Source organism: Cololabis saira, chromosome 1, assembly GCF_033807715.1.
Source record: "Cololabis saira isolate AMF1-May2022 chromosome 1, fColSai1.1, whole genome shotgun sequence".
Lineage (NCBI taxonomy): Eukaryota > Metazoa > Chordata > Actinopteri > Beloniformes > Belonidae > Cololabis > Cololabis saira.
In genome coordinates this window covers 48,948,664-48,974,398 of record NC_084587.1, presented here as the reverse complement: position 1 = coordinate 48,974,398, position 25,735 = coordinate 48,948,664, and the positions used below count along the sequence as shown (strand labels likewise).

Sequence of the window (25,735 nt, the reverse complement as noted above, 5' to 3'; positions counted from 1 at the left end):
TTGGCTCATATGGGTCGGCTTTTTATTTATTTATCTAACTTATCCGAAAATATTAATTTCATAAGTACTTATCTGCAAAAAACGTCAAATTGTTTGTTTGTTTGATGGCGTGGAGAGCTCGACTAATCCGCCATGCCTTGCCACTTGACCCGGAATTGACCGGGTATTATTTGGTATTCGGCGTGTTTATTATGTTTTTCGGTTTCGGCCACAAATTTTCATTTCGTGCATCACTAACCAGTATAAGGGCACATGACTTACTTAAATCAATTAGTCTGGGAGGGGTGGATCACAAGATCTCGCTTTACACAGACGATATCGTACTTTTCATCTGAACCTGAACTCTACCCCACACCTTCTTCAGCTTGGCATATCCTTGAGTGTGGTTTCTGGGTACACCTTCAACTGGCATCTTGCAAAGTTTTCCTTCATCAGTGGCAGCTCAGACACTTTGACAAATTGAGAACTACTCTTTTAGTAGGGGGCTTTGACCTTTGTCAGTGGGCAAGCAATGATCCTGCTGTGATTAACGTCTTACCATCTGAGGCAAGATCCGACAGTTGTGAGCTTTGGCTTTCTGAGGCTCAGGCTGATCCTCAGGAGTGCACACTGGGACTGCTGTGGAACAGCAAGACTGAACGTTACTACATGTAACATTGTGTTACATGCAGTAACTCTGTTGTATGATCCATTAGGTTAGGTGATCCCCTTCTTACAGCTTGGAATTCTTTGGAAAAGGAGCTTTGTTATCTTCCTCAAATCACAATCCCACGCTGCTATACCTCCAAAGAGATGGACCGTTCTACCACCGTCCGAGGCACTCATATCTTTTTTAATGCGTCTGAACAAGCATACAGTGTTGTTGCATATGTCAGATCTAAGGATGTCAAAGGTCACATCAAGCTAAGTTTCATTCTTGCTTGCTCACACATTTCACCCAAGCAACAGCTACGTGCTCCACTAACTGGTGCACGCCTCTGTGACCTAATCAGGACAGAATTCACTTTGCCAGTCTGAACTATTACACTTTGGACTGACTGAACCACTTTGCTCCACTGGATCGTGCTGATGATGTTACAAGAGGGTTATCCCTGTCAGATATTTTCCTCCCAAACAGATGGATCAATGCCCCAGCATTTTTATGCAAACCTCCAGATACTTGGCCTAAACCTTGAAAATGTTGTATCTGTTGATGACCAAATTGATTTGAAACAATCTGTCTGTTACAGTGTTAACGTTGTTGTTACTGTGCCGAATCCTGACAGTTTCAAAACTTACCAAGAATTACTGGATGCCACTGCCCAGTCTCTTTCCAGACAGACCACTGTAAATCCCTCTGCAGCTGAATTTCTGAATGCTGAACAAAAATCCTCTAAAAAGGCACAAAACGATAGCTTTTGGGAGGACATAGCCCGTCTCAAATCACACAAATCACTTCCAACACACAGTCGCTTACTCTGTTTAGCCCAAACTTCTGTACTACATCCAATTGTACTGGATCCTACTCACAAGGTGACACAATTAATCAGTAAAGATTATAACGAGAAATTGTGTCAGGATGGTTTAGAAAAGATTTTTGCTGAAATAAGAAGAACATGTTGGATCTTGAGGGGCGCAAGGCCGTACATAGACATCAGCAGAAGTGTGTTTCATGTCGAAAATGGAGAGCTGGTGCCTGAGGGTTCAGCCAATGGGTCAGCACCGCCCTTTCATTAGGTAAGGAAAAGATGACACGAGGAAAGAAGGGGGAAAAAAGCATCTCCCACACTATGTCCTCTCAGAGGACACAGTGTGATATTACAAAAAACACCTTACCAAAAGAAATGTAATGCACTCAGTTAACTTTATAGCCAATAAAAAAACCTACATTGATCCGTACTCTGTTCATTAACAACTACAAGATTTCTCCACACTATTGTTTTCAAATAACTGCCTGAAAGAATTTCTTTATTAATTCCTCACACATTCGCATAACTCCCAATTAATTTTTTTTATTGCACCGTTTATGTTCAGTCACCAAATGTTCATCTGTGAGCTATTTGGATCTTATAAGGACTTTAAACTTTCAATTTTATAAATGAATTTCATAATTTTAATGCCCAATGAATTTAATTTATTTGTGTTTTTAAATAAGCTAATTGAGCTGAAACAGTGAATTAAATCATATTTGACATTTAAGACCAGAGGCCTTCATGCTGCTTGTCATGTATGTTCATTGAAAGTAGCAACAAATAAATTGAGGTTGCTGAAATGTTGTCTTTGTATCATGTCGCTTGTTTTGGGGCTCGTTTATAGCCCAAATTTTTTCCTTTTTATGACATCTCTATCTTGATGAGAACTTGTTTTTGACATCACATTTGTCAGGTAATAAAACTGAGTTTTCACATCCAGTTCTGAAGTCAAAACTGTTTTAAAGACAACATTTCTAATGAAAAGTTTGAGATCAGTCATCTCAAGTGGCTTTGGTAAACAGTTGATGAATGTGTTCTAAGGGTTTTTGTTTCAGCAGCTTTCACCACTTACACTTTTGTTCTGACCCACGAGATGTTTTATTTGAATGTTTTTGTCTGTAAAGAACTAGTTGTGACAGGACATGGTTAATATGACCCCTAGAAAATAAGGATTCATTGTTTCACTGCAAAGAACATGATAGAAAGCTATTAAATACAACTGAAAAAACTTTTGACAGGTCAACCGACAACAGGATCTAAGTCTCTTTCTTTCTTTACAGAAACGTAAAGGCAAAGAGAGGCCCACAGGTTACCCCTGTGATCAGTGTGAGAAAGTCCTCGCCACTGCATCATCCTTGAAGGGACATAAGAAGATTCACACCGGAGAGAAGCCGTACAGATGTGATCAGTGCGGGGCAGCTTTTACCACATCGGGTCATTTAAGAAGGCACCTACGCATTCACACTGGAGAGAAGCCGTACAGATGTGATCAGTGTGGGGCAGCTTTTACTGAATCAGGTGATTTAACGAAGCACCAACGCATTCACACTGGAGAGAAGCCATACAGATGTGTGCAGTGTGGGGAAGCTTTTACCACATCAAGTGCTTTAACTACACACCAACGCATTCACACTGGAGAGAAGCCATACAGATGTGATCAGTGTGGGGCAGCTTTTACCACATCGGGTGCTTTAACTACGCACCAACGCATTCACACTGGAGAGAAGCCGTACAGATGTGAGCAGTGTGGGGCAGCTTTTACTCAATTGGGTCATTTAAGACGTCACCAACGCATTCACACTGGAGAGAAGCCGTACAGATGTGATAAGTGTGGGGCAGCTTTTACCACATCAGGTGCTTTAACTACGCACCAACGCATTCACACTGGAGAGAAGCCGTACAGATGTGATCAGTGTGGGGCAGCTTATATTGAATCAGGTGCTTTAACTACGCACCAACGCATTCACACTGGAGAGAAGCCGTACAGATGTGAGCAGTGTGGGGCAGCTTTTACCAAATCAGGCGCTTTAACTACGCACCACCGCATTCACACTGGACAGAAGCCGTACAGATGTGAGCAGTGTGGGGCAGCTTTTACTCAATCGGGTAGTTTAAGACGTCACCAACGCATTCACACTGGAGAGAAGCCGTACAGATGTGAGCAGTGTGGGGCAGCTTTTACTCAATCAGGTCATTTAACTACGCACCAACGCATTCACACTGGAGAGAAGCCGTACAGATGTGAGCAGTGTGGGGCAGCTTTTACTCAATCAGGTGATTTAACTACGCACCAACGCATTCACACTGGAGAGAAGCCGTACAGATGTGAGCAGTGTGGGGCAGCTTTTACCACATCAGGTGCTTTAACTACGCACCTACGCATTCACACTGGAGAGAAGCCATACAGATGTGAGCAGTGTGGGGCAGCTTTTACCACATCAAGTGCTTTAACCACGCACCAACGCATTCACACTGGAGAGAAGCCGTACAGATGTGAGCAGTGTGGGGCAGCTTTTACCACATCAGGTGATTTAACGAAGCACCAACGCATTCACACTGGAGAGAAACCGTACAGATGTGAGCAGTGTGGGGCAGCTTTTACTGAATCAGGTGCTTTAACTACGCACCAACGCATTCACACTGGAGAGAAGCCGTACAGATGTGAGCAGTGTGGGGCAGCTTTTACCACATCGGGTGCTTTAACTACGCACCAACGCATTCACACTGGAGAGAAGCCGTACAGATGTGAGCAGTGTGGGGCAGCTTTTACTCATTTGAGTAATTTAAGACGTCACCAACGTGTTCACACTGAATAAAATGTGTGTATCTGGAAATATGGTATAATTGTAATAAGTTCAGTTTTATATATTTTTTTTTTAAATAGTTCTGCTTCTGGTCGTAAATTAGTAACCTTTTTTGTAATGTTTCTATTGTAATCTATCATTTTTCATCATTGTTCTGTTATTGTTCTGTTCTGAATAAACTTATTCGTTTTTTGTTGGATTTCAGTTTCCTGCTCAGTAACACCATTGTAAACAAACAGGAAGTCAATGTCAGAATGTTAGAACAGTGTCCCACAGTAGTGCCATGTTCATGTGATTTTATCACTATAGATGAATGATGGTTCTTGATTTAATTTTATCTGAGGGATGTAAGAAAACAGTGCTTTACTAATGACACCCTCTGCTTCTGGGACCAGCTGGTCAACTGTAAAAGTGAGTGAATGCTGTCATAGACTTAAGGCTGAATTATGGTTCCGCGTTAAATCAGCGCAGACCCTACGCTGTAGGGTACGCGGCTACGCAGGAGGATCTCCATAGCCTACGCCGTTGCCTGACGTGCACCTCCCAAAAAATGTAACTACGCGTCGAGGCGACGCAGACCCAATGCAGACCGAGAGGGCTGTGATTGGTTTGCTGTGTAGCAACAAATTTCCGGTTCGTGAAGCAGTAGTGAACTTTCAATGCTCTTTTCTTTGTGTGTGTGTGATTTTTTTTGGGGGGGGTTGTTTTGGTTTTTTGCACAATAGTTGTCCTTATCTCTTTGATCCACTGTGAAAGGCTGGAAGCTAAACAAAGTATCAACTAGCGCTTTGGGGGGGTACTGCACCGCGGCAAAATGGAGTGACGGAGAAGTCCGAAGGGTTCAGGACGGCGTCATGGCAACGGCGTAGGCTGTGAATAAAATGTGTGTCTGAAGGATAATTTATATATAGTGGAGCAGGAATTGGACAGTCATCCCTCGTTTGCTGCTGTGGACCGGTTAACAAAAACTCCTGTGTCAGTAGCATCTAAACTCCAGTTCAGCAGTCAGTCCATCGATATCAAGTCCAGTAACATTAATGCCTCCAATTAAAACCAATTTGGACAAAATGACACAATTTCACGCAGTCAACTACAAAAACCTGGAGGATATTATGGATCAGCCAGAAGCATCAGGGGTTTTGGTTCCCTTTGCTGTTGGGCTGTAATTCAGGTCATTCACTCACCACCGGTAGATGATTGTTCTTTCCGGTATCATTGTTGCTGACTCAAGATGGCCGCCGATGGTGATTGTGAGCAGATCTTGGCTGCCCCAACGCCCCCAGATGACAACCCGGTATGTTCAGACACTAATAAGGAAATTGTTAGCTTCAAGGGAGACATCCGGATACTGTCTAACGAACTAAAATCCAAGACCGAACTGCTTAATTCACTTTTGGATGTGGCCCATCAGCAGTCCATGCATATCGGCCTCAAGAGGCTCAAGACCTTCCTTTTAGTTTAGCTTATAACATCATTTTTTTTTATTGTATTAGGGTGGTTTAGTTTTTTTTGTTATATAGTTATTTCTTATTATTTTAACTACTTATTTTTCAATCATTTTATTATGTACTTATTCTTTTGTATTAACTTTTTATTTTTATTTTGTTCTTAGGTTTATTTCAATGTTGATTTTACTTTTTCATCTGTTAACTCCAGTGTTTTTTCCTCGTGAGGATCTTCCACACCGGGTACTATGCCTACTTGGCCTGTGGGGTTCTATCCACAGTGTGTTCATAGGTCTGCCTAACAAGTCTATCAGACGGCTTCAACTAATCCAGAACGCTGCTGCCCGGGTTAAGGTAAGGTAATCTTTATTGTCTCCCTTGAGAGAAATTTGCTCTGTAGAACAACAACATGACATCTTTATCCACTCCATGAACCCTGATCCTGTGCAAAAAGTACAGGCGCTGGCTGATCCTTGAACAAACATAATCTACATGATGAGCCCACTGTAACTTAGAATCAAAATAAATGCCCAAGTACTTGTGTACTGTAACCTGTTCAACCCTCTCCTCATTCAGAAAGACTAGGCTGTGATCACCAACAGACCTGGGATCAAACAGCATTTCTTTTGTTTTCTTAACATTTAAAATCAAATTATGCTCCTCGCACCACTGCACACATCTTTCTACCTCTGACTTGTACACAGCGATATCTGAGTCCACTGTCAGTAGACTCAGTATGGCCGTGTCGTCAGAGAATTAAAAAAACATAATTATTCAGGTGATGGTTCCTACAATCATTGGTATATAATGTGAATAGAAATTGGCAGGGATCTAAAAGGTGTTCAACCTCACCCTGTAGCTTCCCTACCACGAAGCGTTCAAGTGCTTTCATCACAGTCGACGTTAATGCTACCGGTCTAAAATCATTATTGTCCTGCGGACAAGGTTTCTTAGGGACTGGGATAATTACAGCTTTTTTCCATATTACGGGGATGGTGTGTGTGTCGACAGAGAGTTGAAACAGAGGGCTCCAGGCTGGAGTCAACTCATCGGCAAAGGTTTTCAAAAGAAGTGCTGAGATGCCATCCGGCCCGCACGCCTTTTTAGTATGTAATGTTTTGAAAACCTTAGGCCGCGTTCAGACTGCAGGCAAATGTGATATATATCTGATTCCTTCTCATATCCGATTTTCAGGGCTGACTGTCCACACTGTTTTTAGCAAGTGTCCATATCGGATCTGGCTCTGTTCAGACTGGGCCACATCATTGACTGATCTGACGGGTTGCCGTAGCAACGACGTCGGAGCGGAGGCGTCACCCAGCGCGTGTATTGTGTGAAGTCATGTATTTTTTTTATATATAAAAAAATCCCAAAATATCTGTACCGTTTCTGATTGGGTCGGCACTGCGCATCATTTTTAGACACAACAATGAACGCATACCGCAAAAGTGGTGTCTCGGCGGAGGGACCCGACGTCCCAGCAAAATGAGAAACAGAGAAAAGTGTTCAGAACAAAACCACCAGCAAACTAACAAACCGACCAACAAAGCTCAGAGTTAACAAAACGAACCAGCAATGAACAACTGGCAGCCCCGCTCCATAACCTCTCCTCCTAGGAGGAGAGGGGCTGACGGGCTGCAGGTTCAGGCTCAGTCACAGCGCGACTGAAGGCTGATTTATGGTTCTGCGTTACACCAACGCAGACCTACGGCGTAGGGTACGCGGCGACCCGCACCGTACGTGGAAATGCGGTCTTTTTTTCTGCTATTAAAACATGATTTGTAATGTGAATTTGCAACACTTAAACTACAAATAATAGTTTTTGACGTGACATCAGAGATTGTACATGCTCTCTGTGAAAGGATGAGTAGCTCCACAACTGGAAATGGGCGGGTGGTTTGGAGCGTCTGGGACAGTCATATCCGATCTGAGTGTTTGGAGCTGTTCAGACTGAGACGCGGATATCATGCGGTTTGGGACTGTTCAGACTTCAAAAGAGTCATCCAGTTTCAATCTGGATGGGCTAAAAATCGGATATTTGCCTGCAGTCTGAACGCGGCCTTAGCCACAACACTGGGATCGATCACAATTCTGTCTGTTGGATCACATGATGACATTAAAGCGTCACAACATACTTCTGCACCATCACTCACCATACAGTCAAACCGTTTATAAAAGTTGTTGAGTTCATTTGCTTTTTCCATCTCCCTCAATACCTGCATGCTCTCTCTCTTACAATTCATGTCCATAGCTTCTTTCATACTGTCCCACAGCTGTTGCTGAATTTTTATTCGAGAAAGCTTCTTTAATACGCAAACTATGTTGTTCTCGTGCTTCCTTCAGTTTGATTTTTAGTTCTTTCTGGATAGTCTTCAGTTTAATTGTGTTATTGTCCCGGAAAGCTTGCCTTTTCCGTTTGAGGCGGTGTCTGATATCAGGTGTGATGTAGTCTTTTATTATTTGGGTATATTTTGATGGTCTTTTTTGGCACTACTGTGTCCACACAAAAGTGTATATACCCAGTTATTGTTTCTGCAATATTGTAGTTGTGGGTTCTCCCGACAACTAAGAAAGTGGACCACATCACTACGTGTCTGAGATCTTTACACTGGCTCCCCAGTACCTCAGAGAATAGACTTTAAAATACTTCTGTTAGTTTTTAAAAATACATCAGGGACTTGTTGCCATAGCAACCATCCAGACCTCTCAGGTCTTCTGGTTCAGGTCTGCTCCGTGTCCCCAGAATCAGAACCAAACATGGAGAAGCAGCATTCAGCTTTTATGTTCCACAGATCTAGAACTCTGAAACCCTCAGTTCCTTTAAATCAAGGTTTAAAACAAATTTGTTTACAGCTGAATTATTTAAAGGGGACCTATTATGAAAAACAAGTTTTTTCTTGCTTTAACATATATAAAGTGTTCTCCCCTCAGCCTGCCAACTCAGAGAAGGAGGAAAGCAACCAAATTCTGCAGTGTCTATACAGCCGCCCAGATGAGCCGTCCAGTGTCATGTGACTTCTACAAGCCATTCAGATTCTGCGCATTTTTGTTACGTTAGCAAAATTAAATAAAAAAAATGCCAGTTAGGACAGTCCAATAGAAAATAAAGCAATGGAATTGATTTTGTCGTTGACTCTCGCTCGCATCGCATGGAGTTTTGACACGGTTAGGACACGGACGCGATGTAAAGGCGGATTTATGGTTCCGCATTGATTTAACGCAGAATCATAATTCAGGCTTAACTCCGCCGGCCGGAGCTTCCGCCATTTTTTCATAGTGGTGTATTGCGTCATTCAGGCAGCCAATCAGCACAGAGCCTCATTATCATAGCCCCGCCCACTCAGAATCCCTCATAGAGACTGGGATTCTAAACACATTCCTCAGAGGCTGAATTTCTAATTTATTTAGCAAAAACAATCAAAAGCTTGTTTTTAAGACATTCAAGGCCTGTTTAAAATAGGGATTAGATGCCATAATAGGTCCTCTTTAAACAGAAGTCCAATAATGGAGCACCGCTCGGGCTCAGATCAGGGAAGCCGTTCCTCCCAATCAAACCCCTCCAGATATCACTGTCATTGCCCACGTGAGCGTTGAAGTCCCCCAGTAGAACAGTTGGAGCAGTATCAACTACCTCTCCCAGGAACTCCAAGAAGGCTGTACTCCATACTGCTGTTTGGCCCGTAGGCACAAACAACAGTGAGAGACCTTTTCCCTGACCTAAAGGCGCTAGGAAGCGACCCTCTCGTTCACTGGGTTAAACTCAACAAATTTGTGAATAAGGTAGCCCTGCAGGGGGTTGATGTTTTATGAAATAAGCATAACTCTCTTAACTTTCTGTATCTCGTCCTGTCAGACTTTAAAAAAAAAAACAGAAAATCTATCTGTCGAAGAAGATGAAGAAAAGATCTTTGGTCTTATTGCGATTGCTGCTACAGCTAGTGAGACAATAGTCAGATGAATGCAGCAGAGGATCATGCCAATGATTATTCAGAGGCAAAGCCCTTATGTAATGCATAATAATATTAAGGATTGTTAAAGCACAACGACATTGTATTAATGAGGCCAAAAATAGCAAACTAAGGTTTTGATGACTTTAGACTTTAGCTACGGCGCATCCTGTGCTGCCAGAGACGTGCACAAAAAACGTTTATTACACTTTTGCAATGAAGTGGATCATCAGATTGCCTGAAAAACCTCCTGGAAGCATAAAAAGGTGTTTGCCATATTTGGAAGTCGTTTTTGAAGCAGAGCTGTTTCCATTATAGGATTTCTTTATCGATATGTGTAAAAACCACTACTGACTGGTTAGCTGAGGAGTTGGCCCGCTACAGGGTGTCCGATAAGAACTTCAGCCAGAGATGTCAAGTTAGTACCTTTTGTGCAGTTTGTTGTGAAGCTGGGATAGGGTATGATGTTCTGGAATACAAACAGTAAATAATGTATATTAATTATACACCTCTGTATAATAACCAAATTAAATATCTATATCTTAAATGAAATATAGCTAGATAAAAACACAGACACTTTCCTATCAGTGTTATATCTAGAATTACCATATAGAGCAGAACTACTAGCATATTCTAATAATAATAATAATAATAATAATAATAATAATAATAATAATAATAATAATAATAATAATAATGTGGTCAAAGTTGATAAACTGGGATGAAAAAAATTGCATAATAATACAAATGTTTCAAAGGTGAAGCCCAAAATTGGCATTTATTGCTGTGGCTGTCAAGTAAACAGGACATTTCACTAAAATGGTATAAAAGTCACCTAAAATAGGCATTTGGGGAAAAAAAAGAGTACACTTTCTAGCACCTTTAAACATTGAGGCAAAACATCTATATATATATAAATATAAAAACTTAGACTAATCATTAGGGCGTTACCGCTACACCAACCCTGCCTAACGCGAACTTGTTCCGGATGCTATCTGGACTGTGAAGGATGAAATTAGACAAATTGCTATGTGGTAAACTATGTATCTTACTGAATTCTGTTGTTGATGTGATCATGAATCTTAGAACGGGGCGGGACTTTGATAAGCGTCAGCTTCTCCCGTACCCTTTTCGTCATGTGCTGAGTATGCAATGTATAATGTTCTGGAGATGAAATGTGTCTATATAAACATGCCGAAATAAACGAAATAATAATGCAGGTCAAGGTACCTGGACATTCTTCTCTGTGGGGGACGAGGGGACAGCGGCCGATTCGGGGAAATGTCGCCATCTGCTGGACGAATAAATGCACTGCAACAACAAACGGAGAGGAGGGGAAACACATTCCAGATAAAACCACAATAAACCATATTAAATGTGTTTCTGTTTCAGATACGTGGACCTGGAGAACAACTAGACGACGTTACTGCCAAGAATATGTCCTCTCTGAACAGTAAAGCTGAAAAATAAATAATATATATAAATAAACCAGATCCTGCTTCCAATCAGTCATCCTGGTCATTTGGTTTTGTTGCCTTCCTGTTTTGGCTACTTACTGCAGTTCTTCTTCTTATTTATTTATTTATAATTAAAGGTATTCCTTGAGGTTTTTTTTCAATGGGATCTTATCCATTCCAGTCATATAATTAACAATCATTCCAAGTGGATAATCAAACTATATATGTATAATTTAACAAGGAATGAGACAAAGCTTCAAAATTGAAAGAGAAACAAGCCACATTTATTCATACAAAAAGACAAACTATACACACATGATAAACAAATATATACATTTATATACAAAATAAAAACAAACTATATACAAATTATAAAAAAACTATGCATTTGTATACAAAACCTCATTTTTTTGTCTTTTCATGTCCTCCTTCCACTCCGCCACAGACTTGTCACCAACAGCAGCTCTCACCACTGGGACTGAGTCCTCTGATTCAGCTCAAAGAGCTGAATGTTGTTCTGAACCATCAACCTCGGGCTGCCAGCACCGTCTCCCTGATGGACACGTAGTTACTGTGGATGAGGGACCAGCGGGTCTTCATGATCCTCTGGATGAGGGACCAGCGGGTCTTCATGATCCTCTGGATGAGGGACCAGCGGGTCTTCATGATCCTCTGGAGGGACCAGCGGGTCTTCATGATCCTCTGGATGAGGGACCAGCGGGTCTTCATGATCCTCTGATGAGGGACCAGCGGGTCTTCATGATCCTCTGGATGAGGGACCAGCGGGTCTTCATGATCCTCTGATGAGGGACCAGCGGGTCTTCATGATCCTCTGGATGAGGGACCAGCGGGTCTTCATGATCCTCTGATGAGGGACCAGCGGGTCTTCATGATCCTCTGGATGAGGGACCAGCGGGTCTTCATGACTCTATGGATGAGGGACCAGCAGGTCTTCATGATCCTCTGGATGAGGGACCAGCGGGTCTTCATGATCCTCTGGATGAGGGACCAGCGGGTCTTCATGATCCTCCCACACGTGTGGCGGCAGGATGGAGACGGCAGAGCTGCTGCAAACGGCCTCCACCAGGCGGCTGCATCTGGCCCGTCTGCAGGAGTTGAGTCGGAGTAGCAGCTGGAAGACAGTGGAGGTGAGACGCTGTTAAAACATGGCAGACGGCAACAGAAGCACCAGAGCTGTTTGAAATGAAACTCACCGCTGGAGACTTTCCTTCCAGGACAGGACAGGAAGTGTTCTTCCCCTTTGCTGCCTTGAACCCTTGGAGCGTCTGTCCTGGTGTCTGGACGGGTAGACGACTCTCCGCTTGTCCTGCTCTGGCAGGCGTTGCCAGAGTCTGTCTACCCGTCTCTCTCCGAGCCCCTGGAGACTCCTGGCTTCCACCAGGGCCCTGGCAGCTTCAGGACATGCTGAAATCCCGGCTGGCCATCAGGACCCTGGACCTCCTCCTGAGGAGGAAATGAACAAGAAAAAGACCGTTGTGAACAAATAAAACCGGAAACAGCCACAAACCACACAATATTAAGAATGCTGTTTGCTTCTCCATCATGTAGATCTTCTGCAACACTGTACTATGTTTTTGTCTGTTAAAGTCAGCTGTGAGTGTGGTGGTTACCTCAGAATCTGAGGATGCTGCGGAGCAGGAGACCGGTTTCCAGAGGCTCTGGGAGAGTCAGGGGCGGCTGGACCCGATGGTTCAGACCTGGTCCTGACTTGGATCAGCTGACTGGGATGCTGCAGTGCTGGCAGGGGTTTCTGGGTAAAGACGAAGGGGTCCAGGACTTCCTCCTCTATGCCCTCATCCACCTCTTCCAGCTCGGTGACGGCAACATCCTCATCCGGAGAGTCAGGGTCCAAGTTCACATCCTCAAACACGCTGCCCGTCTGCTGGAACAGGAACTCCAGACCGATGAGCTCCCCTGTGAACAAAGTGAACAGAAACTGCTGTAGATCTGTGTCATGACGGTGTACTGAACAGGAAAAAAAGCCTGGGTTTCCCGTCATCTACCGGTGTACGCAGCGGGCTTGGTGAAATCCCTCACCATCAGACGACCAAGCACCTTTGGCCCTTCAGGTTAAGGGCGTGTTTGAGGTGTCCAGTGGTGGACAGTAACAAAGTAAATTTACTTGAGTACTGTACTTAAGTACATATCCAGAGTATTTGTACTTTACTTGAATATTAGATTTCTTTGGTACTTATTACTCTTACTTGAATACATTTCGAAGACAAATATTTTTACTTTTACTCGAGTAAATTTCTAGGAAGGCTGAAAAGTACTTGTTACTTTCAGGTCTGCTCTTTTTTCTTCTTCCCTAAAATCCTATTGGACACAAGCTGTTTTTGTCAAAGGAGGAGACCTATCACAGTGCACGCTCTCCACTGGGATGTACGTAAAGCGGAAATACGTCAAGCCTCCTCAAAACGATACCGCCAAAGTAGCCTGCGTTTGTCAAGACAGAGCCGCAACAAGTGAAGACAGAGCCTACAACATTGAGTTATTGAAAGCAGAGATGTAGTTTTTTGTAAAGCAGTGGTCTTTGAGGGGGATCCAGACTTAGTTGGATGGTGCAGGTTCATTTGGTTTCAGTTCATGATTGTTAATAAACTCTGCATCATCTGCTGTCCTCTTATGATCCCATTCATTTGATTTGTTTTTGGTGTTTCTGCAGGTTTTATATAACATTGTGGTTCTAAAAGCAGCACATCAGTGCAGCTGGTTTCAAAGAGTTAATTCTCAGAAACAAGAGTTAAAAGATCCTTAAATTAATTTAGAAAAAATATAGTAATTTACTGATGTGGAAAATAAGAAACTTACTCTTACTCTTACTTTTACTTAAATTAAATTTAAAAGCATGTATTTTTGGATACTTAAGTACCTTTAAAAGCAAGTACTTTTCTACTCTTACTCGAGTAATATTTTGACTGAGCTACTTTTACTTGTAACGGAGTAAATTTTGACCAGTAGTATTTGTACTCTTACTCAAGTACTGGGGTCGAGTACTCTGTCCACCTCTGTATATGTCCACTGTAGGAGTGCAGAGTTTCTCCCTCAGCTGCATCCAGAGTTGCTGCTGCACGGTCTTCGTTCCACCTCAGCAGTCCGTCCACCAGGAACGCCTGAAAGTACTTGGTGCTAGCAGACGACCCTAAGAGAGACATTTGTTTGAATCAAAATCAGGTTCAAGCTCGTATGGAATTAGAAAAAAAATGATTTGAACGGATTAACATTTTTTCTTTTTCCTGACGGCGACCGCTCCGGCGAAATGTCTGTATCTGCTGGACGAACAGGCGCACCGCAAAAACAAAGTGAGGAGGGGAAGCAATTCCACATGGAAAACCTTCAGAAATGTGCATCTCTTTCAGATACGTGGACCCGGAAAACAACTAGACAACGAACCTGCCAAAAATCTCTCCTCTCTGAATAATAAAGGCCCAAAAATAAACAAGCTCGACCTTCCACTAAGTCATTCTGGTCATTTGGGTTTGTCGCCTTCCTAAATGTCCTTTGTGTTTTGGCTACTTACTCCAGTTATTTCTTTAGAAATAAAAGTATTCCCTGAAGTTTTTTCAATATAACGTTATCTGTTCCAGTCATATATTTAACAATCATTTAAGTGGATAATCAAACTGTCAAAAAAAAAGAATCAATTGTAACTGTTTACCAAATAAATAACAAACGTGCTCTCAATCTGTGTATCTTGTTTTTTCTGAGCAATAATTTAACAACCCCTCCTTGAACCGCCACCTTACTGTGGTGGAGGGGTTTGTGCGCCCGAGTGATCCTAGGAGCTATGTTGTCGGGGGCACTTTCGCCCCTGGTAGGGACTCCCATGGCAAACAGGTCCTGGGTGACGGGCCAGACTAAGAGCGGTTCACAAAGCTTACCATGGATAACAAAAGATCAAGGACCGTTACGTCGCCCGGATCGGCGTCACCGGGGCCCCGCCCTGGAGCCAGGCCTGGGGTCGGGGCTCGTAGGCGAGCGCCTGGTGGCCGGGTCTTTGCCCGTGGGACCCGGCCGGGCTCAGCCCGAAACGGCGACGCGGGTCCGCCTTCCAGTAGGCCCACCACCCGCAGGAAGGACCATGGCAGGCCGGTGCATTGTGGGCTGGGTAGCAGTCGTGGCGGGGTGCCTCGACGACCCAATCCCTGGACATCAACCCTCACAGTGGGGACATGGAATGTCACCTCGCTGGGGGGGAAGGAGCCGGAGCTTGTGCGTGAGGTTGAGAGATACCGGCTAGAGATAGTCGGGCTCACCTCCACACATAGCTTGGGCTCTGGAACCCAGCTCCTTGAAGGGGGCTGGACCCTCCACTACTCTGGAGTTGCCCAGGGTGAGAGGCGGCGGGCTGGTGTGGGCTTGGTTATAGCCCCCCAGCTATGTGTTGGAGTTCACCCCGGTGAACGAGAGGGTCGCTTCCCTGCGCCTTCGGGTCGGGGATAGGTCTCTCACTGTTGTTTGTGCCTACGGGCCGAACAGCAGTGGGGAGTACCCGGCCTTCTTGGAGTCCCTGGGAGGAGTACTTGATGGTGCTCCAACTGGGGACTCCATTGTTCTACTGGGGGACTTCAACGCTCACGTGGGCAATGACAGTGATACCTGGAGAGGCGTGATTGGGAGGAACGGCCTCCCCGATCTGAACCCGAGTGGTGTTTTGTTGTTGGACTTCTGTGCGAGTCACAGTTTGTCCATCACGAACACCATGTTCAGGCATAAGGGTGTCCATCAGTGCACGTGGCACCAGGACACCCTAGGCCGGAGGTCAATGATCGACTTTGTTGTCGTTTCATCTGACCTTCGGCCGCATGTCTTGGACACTCGGGTGAAGAGAGGGGCTGAGCTGTCAACTGATCACCACCTGGTGGTGAGTTGGATGCGCTGGCGGAGGAGGAGGTTGGACAGACCGGGCAGACCCAAACGGATTGTGAGGGTCTGTTGGGAACGTCTGGCTGAGCCCTCTGTCAGGGACATCTTCAACTCCCACCTCCGGGAGAGCTTCTCTCGGATCCCGGGGGAGGCGGGGGACATCGAGTCCGAGTGGACCATGTTCTCTGCCTCCATTGTCAACGCGGCGGCTCGAAGCTGCGGACGCAAGGTCTCCGGTGCCTGTCGTGGCGGCAATCCTAGAACCCGGTGGTGGACACCGGAAGTACAGGATGCCGTCAGACTGAAGAAGGAGTCCTACCGGGCTATGTTGGCCGGTGGGACTCCTGACGCAGTAGATAGGTACCGGCAGGCCAAGCGGGCCGCGGCTCGGGCAGTCTTGGAGGCAAAAACTCGGGTCTGGGAGGAGTTCGGGGAGGCCATGGAGGAGGACTTTCGGTCGGCCTCGAGGAAATTCTGGAGGACCGTTCGGCGCCTCAGAAGGGGGAAGCAGTACTCTGCCGGCACCATTTATGGTGCTGGTGGGGAGCTGTTGACCTCGACTGGGGACATTGTCGGACGGTGGAAGGAATACTTTGAGGATCTCCTTAACCCGACTGACATGCCTTCCACTGAGGAAGCAGAGGGTTGGGGCTCGGAGGCGTGCTCATCCATCACCCAAGCCGAGGTCACCGAGGTGGTTCGTAAGCTCCTCGGTGGCCGGGCACCGGGGGTGGATGAGATTCGCCCTGAGTACCTCAAGTCTCTGGATGTCGTAGGGCTGTCTTGGCTGACACGCCTCTGCGACATTGCATGGAGGAAGGGGACAGTACCGCTGGGGTGGCAAACCGGGGTGGTGGTCCCTCTGTTTAAAAAGGGGGACCGGAGAGTGTGTTCCAACTACAGGGGGATCACACTTCTCAGCCTCCCGGGGAAAGTCTACGCCAGGGTACTGGAGAGGAGATTACGGCCGATAGTCGAACCTCGGATTCAGGAGGAACAATGCGGTTTTCGTCCCGGTCGTGGAACACTGGACCAGCTCTATACCCTCCGCAGGGTGCTCGAGGGTTCATGGGAATTTGCCCAACCAGTCTACATGTGTTTTGTGGATCTGGAGAAGGCATTTGACCGTGTCCCTCGTGCCATTCTGTGGGGGGTGCTGAGTGAGTATGGAGTCCGGGGCCCTCTACTAAGGGCTGTCCGGTCTCTGTATGATCGAAGCAGGAGTCTGGTTCGCATTGCCGGCAGTAAGTCAGACTTGTTCCCGGTGCATGTTGGACTCCGGCAGGGCTGCCCTTTGTCACCGGTCCTGTTCATAATTTTTATGGACAGGATTTCTAGGCGCAGCCAGGGGCCGGAGGGGATCCGGTTTGGGAACCTCAGGATTTCATCTCTGCTTTTTGCAGATGATGTTGTCCTGTTGGCTTCATCAGACCGGGACCTCCAGCATGTGCTGGGGCGGTTTGCGGCCGAGTGCGACGCGGCAGGGATGAGAATCAGCACCTCCAAGACCGAGGCCATGGTTCTCGACCGGAAAAGGGTGGCATGCCTTCTCCGGGTGGGTGGAGAAGTCCTGCCTCAGGTGGAGGAGTTCAAGTATCTCGGGATCTTGTTCACGAGTGAGGGAACAATGGAGCGTGAGATTGACAGGCGGATCGGTGCAGCGTCCGCAGTAATGCGGTCGATGTACTGGACCGTCGTGGTAAAGAGGGAGCTGAGCCGAAAGGCGAAGCTCTCGATTTACCGGTCAATCTACGCCCCTACCCTCACCTATGGTCATGAACTTTGGGTAGTGACCGAAAGGACAAGATCGCGGATACAAGCGGCCGAGATGAGTTTCCTCCGCAGGGTGGCTGGACGCTCCCTTAGAGATAGGGTGAGGAGTTCGGTCACCCGGGAGGAGCTCGGAGTCGAGCCGCTGCTCCTCCACATTGAGAGGAGTCAGCTGAGGTGGCTTGGGCATCTGTACCGGATGCCTCCTGGACGCCTCCCTAGGGAGGTGTTCCAGGCATGTCCCACCGGGAGGAGACCCCGGGGAAGACCCAGGACACGCTGGAGAGACTATGTCTCTCGGCTGGCCTGGGAACGCCTCGGACTCCCCCCGGAAGAGCTGGAGGAGGTGTCTGGGGTGAGGGAAGTCTGGGCATCCCTGCTGAGGCTGCTGCCCCCGCGACCCGGTAACGGATAAGCGGGAGAAGATGAGTGAGTGAGTGAGTGATAATTTAACAAGGAAGGAAACAAAGCTTCAAAGTTGAAAAAGTAACGAGCCATATTTAATCATACAAAACATACTATAAGCAAATTATAAAATACATTTATATTTAAAATAAAAACCTATTTTTGGGGGGCTTTCATCTCCTCCTTCCACTCTGCCACAGACTTGCCACCAACAGCAGCCATGGATGATTACGCTCAGCAGCAGGTCCTGGTGAAGAGCAGTTTTTTTCCATGTGCTGAGGAACATGGTGTCTGATGTGCAGCCGTTGAGCCTCAAAAACCTGGTCTCGGGGAGATAATCCACAATCCAGGAGACCAGAAATCTCAAGTTTCTCCGTGCCTTTTTTCCATTCCTGCCCCGATAAGGCCTTTCAGTCGAGCAAATTATGGAGTTTTAAATCTGTTTTCCTAAAACCAGCTAAATTGTTTCAAATGATGTTGCATAGCCTTGTGGAGAAGCCCCTGTCATGAACATTTGAGCCATTGCCTGCTCACACTTGTGACGCTGCAGTGTGGTAGTATACCATGTACTGTGGCAATTGTTGTGATGGAACCTGATCACCCCGGATCTGTTGATCCAGCTGGAAAATGGCGACATACGGGTTAAATTAAATGTTCAAATTTTATAAAAACAAAGACATCAAAAAGGTTTTTTATATCACATTGTTATAATTGATACCAACATTTATCTTTTAAGACCTCACTCACTCATCTTCTCCCGCTTTATCCGTTACCGGGTCGCGGGGGGCAGCAGCCTCAGCAGAGATGCCCAGACTTCCCTCACCCCAGACACTTCTTCCAGCTCTTCCGGGGGGAGTCCGAGGCGTTCCCAGGCCAGCCGAGAGACATAGTCTCTCCAGCGTGTCCTGGGTCTTCCCTGGGGTCTCCTCCCGGTGGGACATGCCTGGAACACCTCCCTAGGGAGGCGTCCAGGAGGCATCCGGTACAGATGCCCAAGCCACCTCAGCTGACTCCTCTCAATGTGAAGGAGCAGCGGCTCGACTCCGAGCTCCTCCCGGGTGACCGAACTCCTCACCCTATCTCTAAGGGAGCGTCCAGCCACCCTGCGGAGGAAACTCATCTCGGCCGCTTGTATCCGCGATCTTGTCCTTTCGGTCACTACCCAAAGTTCATGACCATAGGTGAGGGTAGGGGCGTAGATTGACCGGTAAATCGAGAGCTTCGCCTTTCGACTCAGCTCCCTCTTTACCACGACGGTCCAGTACATCGACCGCATTACTGCGGACGCTGCACCGATCCGCCTGTCAATCTCACGCTCCATCGTTCCCTCACTCGTGAACAAGATCCCGAGATACTTGAACTCCTCCACCCGAGGCAGGACTTCTCCACCCACCCGGAGAAGGCATGCCACCCTTTTTTCCGGTCGAGAACCATGGCCTCGGTCTTGGAGGTGCTGATTCTCATCCCTGCCGCGTCGCACTCGGCCGCAAACCGCCCCAGCACATGGAGGTCCCGGTCTGATGAAGCCAACAGGACAACATCATCTGCAAAAAGCAGAGATGAAATCCTGAGGTTCCCAAACCGGATCCCCTCCGGCCCCTGGCTGCGCCTAGAAATCCTGTCCATAAAAATTATGAACAGGACCGGTGACAAAGGGCAGCCCTGCCGGAGTCCAACATGCACCAGGAACAAGTCTGACTTACTGCCGGCAATGCGAACCAGACTCCTGCTTCGATCATACAGAGACCGGACAGCCCTTAGTAGAGGGCCCCGGACTCCATACTCACTCACTTTTAAGACCTACATATCTTAATAGCCAGGGTTCCCTTTAAAGCTGCATCCAGTGATTCACCGACCTGCTCTCTCAGTCGTCTCTACGTTTCCAGAGGACGGTCCAGTGCTTTAGGGGGGCGGTGTCTCGGGTTCAGGTGAGGTAAAGGCAGCGTTAACCGCTAGGATGTGCTGCTGTCAGCTGCAGCAGGAAACCCCCAACACTGGACAACCCAACACTTCAGCTGCAGAGTAACTGGAGGAACCACGCAACACGGGGAGAACATGCAAACTCCACACAGAAAGACCTGCCGGGCCTGGGAGTTGAACCGGGAACCTTCTTGCTGTCTGGGAGTTGAACCGGGAACCTTCTTGCTGTCTGGGAGTTGAACCGGGAACCTTCTTGCTGTCTGGGAGTTGAACCGGGAACCTTCTTGCTGTGAGGGAGTTGAACCGGGAACCTTCTTGCTGTGAGGCAGCAGTGCTCACCACCAAGCCACCGCGCTGCCCTGAGTTAATTGTGGATAAATCAGATAAATCTATTGAATGTTTCTACAAGGCAACTTCTTGTGACTCTTTCATTTGTAGAGGCACCACAGCGGCTCACTGCTTTCTGTACGTTGTTTGGTATCGTTTTGTGTTTGTTATTTGTGTTTTACACCAAATCCCCTCCTGACACATCTACATATTGATATTTTTCGTGGCTTGCAACACTTTCCCCCCCATTCACACCATTAGCTTTCATACCTGTCACGTTTTGGATTTAAAAATGAGGGAAATGTTCCAGCGTCCCACCAGCCCAACCCAGGTCCCGTATTACATTTTAAGACGGGTTTACAAGAAATATATAACGACCTGTCAACCTCTTACAAACTACAACTAGGTGCTCAGAATCTCAGAAATGTTGTGGACATTCTTATGTATGTAATTCCTATAATAGAGAATAAATTAAAACACAAAAAGGAATTAAATTACATTCATTTATTTGACATATTTTCAGTTTATTTACATATTGATTTCCTTCAAGTTAAACATTTACATTTTCTTTTAATTTGTCATTTCCACTCATGTTTCTCTGTTATTCGCTGACGGATCATACAGATGCGCGAGGCTAGTGCCAACTCAGTTAGGAGAGGAACAAGAATGCTTTTTTAAAATGATTAGATTATAATAGGGTAAAAACTAATGCTGGAGGAGCAGGATGGAGATGTGTGGCACTGGGGCACAAAAGATGCTGCTAGATGTCAGGCTGTTTACCCTTTCACTTAGCTTTCTCTGACAAAGTTACATTTCTTTTTAAAAACTAACTTTGAATGAAAAGTAATATGTATATAATAATCAAAGTTTAGTTTAGTTTAGTTAATTAATTATTCATTATTATCAGTCAATAAAATTAACATTTTTAAAACATGTTGTTTATATAAAATAATAAAAATGTTTATTTATGTTCAAATTTAAAAATGATATACAAGATCTTCCTTCTTCTTTTCGTAATTTCTTTTGTGTTAATTCCGATATTCATTCTTATGCCACAAGGCACAAAGATGATTTTAATTTACCGTTTTGTAGAACATGGAAACATCAATCTTTCATCACTTACAGAGGCCCCCACTTGTGTAATTCACTCAATAAATCTCTTAAATCATCACCATCCTTGCCAATATTCAAAAAACATTTAAAGAACTTTCTTATTGTTTCATCTTTGTAATGTTCATTATTTGATCTGAGTTACATTTTCTTGTGCTTTTTTTTGTTTTTTTTTTACTCTCCCTTGCTTTGTTTTGTTTTTTATTCATATATGGAAAGGATTCTATATAAGCCACCAGGCTTCTTCCTTTCCTTGCATGTTTTTCATTTTTTGTTCATATTTGTCTTATATTGCTAAATAAATAAACTAAACTAAACTAAACTAGTTGCACATAAAACAGAACCTGTATAAACAGTAAAAACAATGGTGAAATGAAGCATTGTGCAGGAGAGGTGGAAGCCAAAAAGGCTTATGAAAATGCCTCCCCTTTATAAACAAACATAACAACAATAACAACAGCAGTAACAGCAGTAGTAGTGTGGCACATAGGATATTTATATATATCATTACCTGCTCACTTAAATATGTTATTTTATATATAGCTCTTATCAGGGGTGGACTGGCCATCGGGCATACCGGGCATTTCCCGGTGGGCCGATGGTGATTCTGGGCCGGGCCGTGCCGGCCCGAAAAAAAAAAAAAAAAAAAAAAAAAAAAATTTTTTTTTTTTTTTTTTTGGGCCGGGCCGGCCCAAAATCACCATCGGCCAGCCCGATTTTGGGCTGGCCGATTTTTTTATTTTTTTTGGCCCGGGCAGGCCCATCGGCCCATTTGATTTTGTTTTTTACCTGACAACAACTGGTACCACTGGCCGATTGGTTATGATGAGTTAGATTGGTTATGGGCTGAAGTCTCGCGCCCCAAGGGGCCTCGCGCCCCAAGGGGCCTCGCGCCCCAAGGGGCCTCGCGCCCCAAGGGGCCTCGCGCCCCAAGGGGCCTCGCGCCCTGGGCCGTTTTTTTTTTTTTTTTTTTTTCAAATTCTTTTTTTTTTTCAAATTTTTTTTCGTTTTTTCCCTTATAAATATCAACAGTCACGTTCCATTACAGACCTAAATGTGTACTAGTCTGTGCATATCAATAAATATATGTGCAATGATGCGCGTGTCTGTTGTTCAGTACAACTGCGTCAAACCAAGCGCAGACACAAGGTGCTCTGATCCAGACGGGTGGAGTTGGAACAAACTGTCACACAATGTCGAGAGAACGAGACAGAATCAGGAAATTTCCATCAGGGGATGAAAAAAGAAAAAAAACTAAAGAAAATGGAAGAGTTTAATGCCTCTCTGAAAGGCTCGTTTGATAAATTTGTTACAAAAATCACCGATCCAACCGGGTCTCAAGCAGCCGTGGGGCCCCGCGTCGAGGCAAGCCAAATGATGATGAGGCAGGGGAAGTTATCCAGTATTTTGCTAATGTGAGAGTTAAAATTGCGCATATAGACACCCGATCCGACCCGAAAAACCCAAAAAATTTCGCGCGCGCTCGCTACGCTCACGCGCGAGGGCCCCCCCCCCCCCCAGCCTGAAAATCACAGGACTTATCTGTGGTGGTGAAAGAAGTCAGCAGTATGAATTTGAAAGATGTGTGAGCATCCCTTCATGATAAACAGAGGGGGAACGCATTCTGACAGCAGTATTTCACGCTGTCAGAATGCGTTCCCCCTGTTTAAAATGGGTTAATATATCATTGTAGATATCTGAAATGTTCTTTTTGACTAGGAACAATTGAATTACAGATATCTGCAACACATATCCAGTCTAGCTATTAAATGTTAAAACGACTTGCCATACAAGTTTGTTGGTCTACTCAGAAACAGTACTAAGTACATCTATAACGGGACTGGGGGGGATGGTGTAGGTTTAGGTTTATTAGACAAGAACATACACACCAACAAGACAGTGTACAAGCGGTGTCACAAGAACGTTTGTTTTCATTCATAGGCTTCATTTTATTTCCATCAATACCTGGTGGGCCGGTCTAGGCTCAAAATGCCCGGGCCGATTTTTTGTCCCAGTCCAGCCCTGGCTCTTATATTGCATATTTACAGACACCCCCATTCAATTCTAACATTTCTTATTGTTTTGAGTATAAAGGCTCGAGAGCAGCTGGGGGTATAAAAGCTGTGGCTGCGCTGAATTATTCACTTGTCGTTAACACTGGGACCAGTAAAACACACTGACGATCAGCGACTCACATTTACGTTTTTATTGATTCTTTCAGGTGGGTAAATGTTACATCAGCATTACTACAGTTGGTCAATATTGTTATCTTTTTATTTAGTGTACTGTACATTATAAGGTGTATTTTGTCAGCGGTATTTGTGCTAGTTTGGTTTATAAAACGGGACGAGTCGGCAGCAGCTCGCCGGTTACGGTGAGTTGGTTGTGTCAAATTAATGTTACAACTGTCAGTCGGAGTCGGATGTAACGTTTGTCTGACTCAACTGATACATAGATATGAGTACGATATCATTTTAGAGTGTTTTGTTGGTTATATTTTCCGTGTTTTCTATTGATTTTCTCCTAACGGTTATTAATTCTCCGCCAGCTGATTAGCAGCGCTGTAGTTTACCGTTGCCATGGCAACCAGGCAGCGCGCACGCTGTAACACGTCACATGTAACAAGAGATAAATGGGAGAGATTATATTATTGATGTAATTGTTGTGTGACTAAAGGCATAAGGGAATAATATAATTGTTTTATAGATAATAATAATAATAATAATAATAATAATAATAATAATAATAATAATAATAATAATAATAATAATAATAATAATAATTGTAGATAAGGGCTTAAAATATTCCGGCACCGTGCCGGATCTCCGTTTTTTTTTTTTTTCTCGGCGTGCGGAGTTTGACTGATTAAAAAAAAAAAATGAAAAGATGAATAATGCCGCGTTCCATTTACCTCGGAAATCGGAACTGGGAACTGGGAATGGCAGCCATCTTGGAATGGTAACTCGGGGAAGCTTCTCCCACTTTCCCAGTAGGAAATCCCACTTCGTTCCAGTTGAAAATTCCGACTGGGAACTGGGAAATTCTGACTTCCGAGGACAAATGGAACGCGGCATATCTTTAACGGGTTACATATAAAGATGTGTTGATACTGATAGGCTGTCAGTTTGAGTCAACCGAGTTCGTCTACAATGGAATGAGAGGAAAGCAGCTCTGGCTCAACCAAACCAACAGCAGCCAATCAGAAGTGGAGCTGGGCGGGTCTTTGATCCAGCAGAGCAGAGCGCTGTTTCAACCTGCCGGAACACCAACACTTGTATCACCGACTTCAACATGGAGGAAACATTCATGAAGCTGTACAGGAGGATGTGGCCGATAAAAGACTGAAAATGAACTGTCGCTGAGCATGGATGAAGAAGTGGGTGGAGACGGCAGGTGTTTCGGTAGCTGGTGGCAGAAGAGAGCCAGGTGCTTTTGCAGCTCTGCTCTAAAAAGATACCGTCCGCCAGTAAAAGCTGGACCTCCATGAAGGAGATGCCGCTCATAGAGCTGCTGTCTCTTCAGCCACAGCTGATGTACCGGTGTTCTGACCATTTCTGATACCTGCCGAGAAATGAGACTTGGTGCTTCTGCGCATGCGCACAGTCGATTTTCAGTTGGATTGCCACGCTAAATTGATAATATGGGATGTTAAGTATTTGATCCTTCAAAATACACTACCCGTGACATGAACTGCATTACACTTTGTGAACATTATAGGTCCTTGTCGCTTGTGAAGTTGTGAGTCTGTCATTGTAAATAAGAATGTGTTCTTAATGACCTGCCTGGTTAAATAAAGGCGAATGACGAATGAATATCAAATAAAGCGCTAGGATTGGGTTTTTCTTTCTCTTTATCGTATAATGTTCACAAAGTGTAATGCAATTCATGTCATGGGTAATATATTTTGAAGGATCAAATACTCAACATCCCATATTATCAATTTTAAATCAATATTTCAGGGGTAGCATAATTTGATAGTCCAGTAACATCCTATCAAATAATGCTCCCGTCACTTAATGCATTCAGGTAAAATACTAATCACCTCACTGCCATTGCAGGATGAATGTCAGCATATTTATACCTCAATGTATCCATTTTAAATCAATATACCTCAATTTATCCATTTTAAATCAATATTTCAGGGGTAGCATAATGTCATAGTTTTTATATTTTATATTATTGTAAGGCTGGTGTAGAGTTAAGCCTTACTTG

At 44.9% G+C, this 25,735-nt stretch overlaps 1 protein-coding gene across 1 annotated transcript in view; it reads left to right on the top strand.

Moving 5' to 3' along the window:
* LOC133442291 (zinc finger protein 420-like) overlaps positions 1 to 25,735 on the top strand; it is a gene marked incomplete at its 3' end in the record, with an annotated part of 52,939 nt that overhangs the window by 5,797 nt on the left and 21,407 nt on the right. Inside the window, exon 3 of the mRNA XM_061720289.1 lies at positions 2,732 to 4,145. Within this exon, the coding sequence (XP_061576273.1) occupies positions 2,732 to 4,145 (1,414 nt within the window). The remainder of the gene's footprint in view (positions 1 to 2,731; positions 4,146 to 25,735) is intronic.